General features: G+C 56.6%; 1 protein-coding gene across 1 annotated transcript in view; it reads right to left on the bottom strand.

Moving 5' to 3' along the window:
* CD99 (CD99 molecule (Xg blood group)) overlaps positions 1-3,809 on the bottom strand; it is a 35,159-nt gene extending 31,350 nt beyond the window's left edge. Inside the window, exon 1 of the mRNA XM_070502666.1 lies at positions 3,626-3,809. Within this exon, the coding sequence (XP_070358767.1) occupies positions 3,626-3,692 (67 nt within the window). The 5' untranslated portion in view covers positions 3,693-3,809. The remainder of the gene's footprint in view (positions 1-3,625) is intronic.

Raw genomic sequence — 3,809 nt, 5'->3', positions numbered from 1 at the left:
CATAAAGACACACGCCACTAACAGTCCCAAGAATTGGCAAAGGAGATCACAGAACAATGTCTCCTGTTTCCCTCGGGACAGATACCCACATGTTAGGAGCCGCCACACGAGGACTCGGGAGATGTCTCAACCTCCACGGGGCTGGGCATCCTGTGAGATTCCCCTCAAATACCCGAATGAGTCAACGGAGAGTCAGAACGCTGAGCGCTCTCGAGCCCCAAAGACACATCAGTCTTACTTGAACTCTGTCTATTACTCATGAATAACTTGGGATCCTTTTCCCCTCAAAGGAGCCCCCGTGATGGGAACATCAGAACCAACACCACCAGCTCCACGTGTGTGGCAATCAGCCTCCTTCGGGGAAAACATCTGCTGGAAAATATTCCAGATGCCATTCGTGCCATCCGGCCGGGACTCCTCCACTTGGAACTGGTTCAAATCTTCCACTATTTGCATTTTTTTTTTCTAAAAGCGAGCCAGGCAACCAGCATATCATCTAGATGAAAAAAAAAAGTGCCTCCTCTCCTCCCCAAAATCAAGTATCTTAATATCTTGAGATGCAAAAAAACAAAACGTGTCAAAGCATCATAAAACTGAGAATGAAGAAAGACACAAAGTGCAGATTTAAATGAAATGCAATTAGCTCTGATCAGAGGCAACCGTGCCAGCGGTCAATGGAGGCAAACAGATCTATCCTCTGCCAGAGGCGCAGAAACAGGCACCCACGGGGCAGAGACGAGAGCCTTTGGGAAACTGGAAAAAAATCAAGCCCAGACCTGCTTCGGCGGGGGTGAGGGAATCCGGGAGAGAGCGCATGTTGCCCAAGAGATGGCGGTTTGGGGAGGCCGCCGAGTCCTCCAACAGCGCCGGCCGCCATGCACATGCCAAGAACAAACCGCCTTTCTGATGATTCCCTGTGGCCTGGTGGCTTCAGCCTCCCGCTGGGCCCACCTCACACCCCTTCCTGACTTAGGTCTCCCCGGGATTTTAGAGTCTGGGGTGCGATTATTCTAACTTGAGGACGCAGACTGAATCACACCCAGCTTCCAATAGCTTCTAACTCTAACACTTAAGAATTCCGGGGTTTTTCATCGTCAGCACTAATGGCATCTGGGGCTGGACCGTTCTCCGATGTGGGGTCGTCCTGTGCACCACGGTAGGATATGGAGCAACATCTCTGGTCTCCACCCGCTGGTCACCAGCAGCACCTTGTGCCCAGTTGTGACGACCGAAAATATCTCCAGGCATTTCCAAGCATCCCCCACTGGGCGACCCTGCTCCATCGAAAGTTGAAGTCGCCTCTTTCCTCCCACGGCCTCTCCTCTCTCCATCCCTCACCGTCCCATGGGAATTTCTGAAGAACCCTGGGAACACGGGGCGGGGGGTCCCAAGGACTCTGAACCCAGGCCAGTGCTACCAGCACCCACGGGAAGCTGTGTCTCCTGGTCAACGGACATTTTTAGCCACAATGGAAATCCAGCCAAATGCATATTTTTACAAGAGACTGTGTTCTGAGCTTCCTCACGTCAAAAGCAAACTTTGCGCAGAAAACCCCATCTGTATCTTTGCAACAGGCCGTTCCTGCCCCGGACCCCAGAAGGATCCAGAAGGGAAGTGGAAGGGGGGAGGTGACCTCCAGAACACAGCATTTACAAAAGCCCGGTCTTTGCCCTTTGGGGGCGAGGCTGACTCCCCCAGCTTCCATGACTCCGCTCCCACGTGACTCCATGGCGCCCATTCAGCCGACACCAAATCTTGGACGCCAGCTTACTGAGCGCATCAGCAATCTTGGAGATCCCAAGTGTAATCTGCACAGCAACCAGGCGATTCTCTGATAACAGCGCTAGGGGTTTTTCTAAAAGTCACAAAATGACTTCTTTGGGGCCCAAAGATTGTAAGGCCGCCCGGACGGGGAATCCCACATCTGCCCGCAAAACCAGGTCCAGAGAGAGGTTTGAAACCCAGCCGAGCCCTCACACTCGCCAAGAGTTACCACCTGCCCCCAACGCATAGATAATTCTCTTCCGCCAGCAGATGGCACAACCTTGGGCCACCAGAACCGCTTCCGATCCACTTCCCCGGGGGGCCCAGCACACAGTAGGTCCTCCGGTGCGGAATGAATGAGAGCACAGGCAAAGGGACGCAGGAAAAACCCTGCGAAAGCAGGTGCCCTGTGCATTCCCAACGGACTATCAGCCTCACTACTCTTTTAATAGGAACAGTTAACAGATATTTCATTTTTGCATTTAAAAATAGAAAACTGTAGGGAGGTTGAGGCACAAAGGTGGGAGGAAAATAGCCCCTGAGGAAATCCTTTCCGTGGGAGAAGCCAGGCCGGAGGAGAAAGACATTTAGGAAGGAAAGAGGAAACCCTTTAGGAAACCTATTTCAGGCCCTCCCCAGGATCTGTCAACAATTCCAAGATGCGCCCCCCCCCCCCTCCATGGGCCAGGCTTAATTTTCTCTAAAGTCACACCCGGAACCATTTGCAGGCCACATGGGGCGCATTTTAAAACCGATGGCTGCATTCGCACATCCTCTCCCAGCAAACCAGGGGGCCGGGACCCCAAAAGCAACCTTTAGGGCCAGGCAGCAAACCTCCAGGCTGCACACCCCGGCGCCTTCTCTGTCTTGTTTCCCGTCCCTAAAAGGTGGCCACACCACCCGTCAGTCCAGTCCGGAATCTCCAAGCCCTGCCTGGACGAGGAAAAAAAAAACAACGCACCGTTAATTGGCGAAAGCGTTCCAAAAAGCCACGCCTAGCAGGATCCTAACCCGGCCTTTCAAAGCAGAGAGAGAAACAAAACACACAGGATCCCAACTTTTCATTTAAAAAACAGAAAAAAACACACACAAAGAACACAGCAAACAGAAACGGGCCACTTCGGTGGGGAGTATGGGCGAGCAATGGGGTTTTCCCTTCTGCTGACACTTTTTCTGTCTATTCCTAATTATCGACTCGGACTCCCTGACGATCCACCGCGAACACGTTTCTTTTTGCTGCGTGGCCCTTCGGCGGGGCCCAGCGCGCAGCGAGCCCCGAAGTCGCCGCGGCCCCGGGCGCAAGCAGGGTTTTTTTGGGAACGTTTCCAGGGCTCCAAGTTCTCCTTAACTTTCCCTTCCCCTCCCCCCCACCCCGGGGCTCGGGCTCCAGACTCGAGTCCAAATTTAGGCCGAGGACGCAGGGCGTGGCTCCGAGAGGCGGCTGGGGCGACCCCGCGCGCGCGCGCGCGCCAGAACAAAGACCCGGGACCCCGCGCCCCCCGAGAACCCTGGGGTGGGGGGGGGTGGTGGGGAACGACCTGGAGTGGCTGCGAGCGCGCAGACCCGCGCCCGGGAACCATTAAGGAAGTGCCCCCCCCCCCCCCCCCCGAGACGGGAGATGGAAGGCCACCCCTCCCCAGCTTCCTCCAACTTTAATAAGAGTTGGCGATTTTGAAAACAAACGCTGACATTTCGCCTCTGGAGAGGGTCCAAACCGGTCCGGGAAGAAAGTTGGAGGAAACACGGAGCCGCCGCCTCCTTGTGGAAGGCCCCGGGTCCCCGTGCGTCCCCTTCGAGGCGCCCCCTCCCACACCCGGGGCGCCCCCCGTGTCCCCTCCCCCGGCCCCCGCCGCTCTCTCACTTTCGGAGGACACCAGCAAGCCCAGTAGGCTGACCAGCAGCAGCGCGAGGACAGCCCGGCGCGCCATGGTGGCCCGGAGCCGCGCGGGGACGGTCCCTGGAGTGGCGCACGCGGGTGGCAGCAGCGGCGGCGGTGGCGGCGGCGGCAGGGCCCCCCTCTCAGGGCTGGGCCTGCGGCGGGAGGG

Source organism: Equus asinus, chromosome X, assembly GCF_041296235.1.
Source record: "Equus asinus isolate D_3611 breed Donkey chromosome X, EquAss-T2T_v2, whole genome shotgun sequence".
NCBI classification, from domain to species: Eukaryota; Metazoa; Chordata; class Mammalia; order Perissodactyla; family Equidae; genus Equus; species Equus asinus.
Note: the sequence above shows the minus strand (reverse complement) of the source record. Positions and strands in the feature narration are given on the sequence as shown.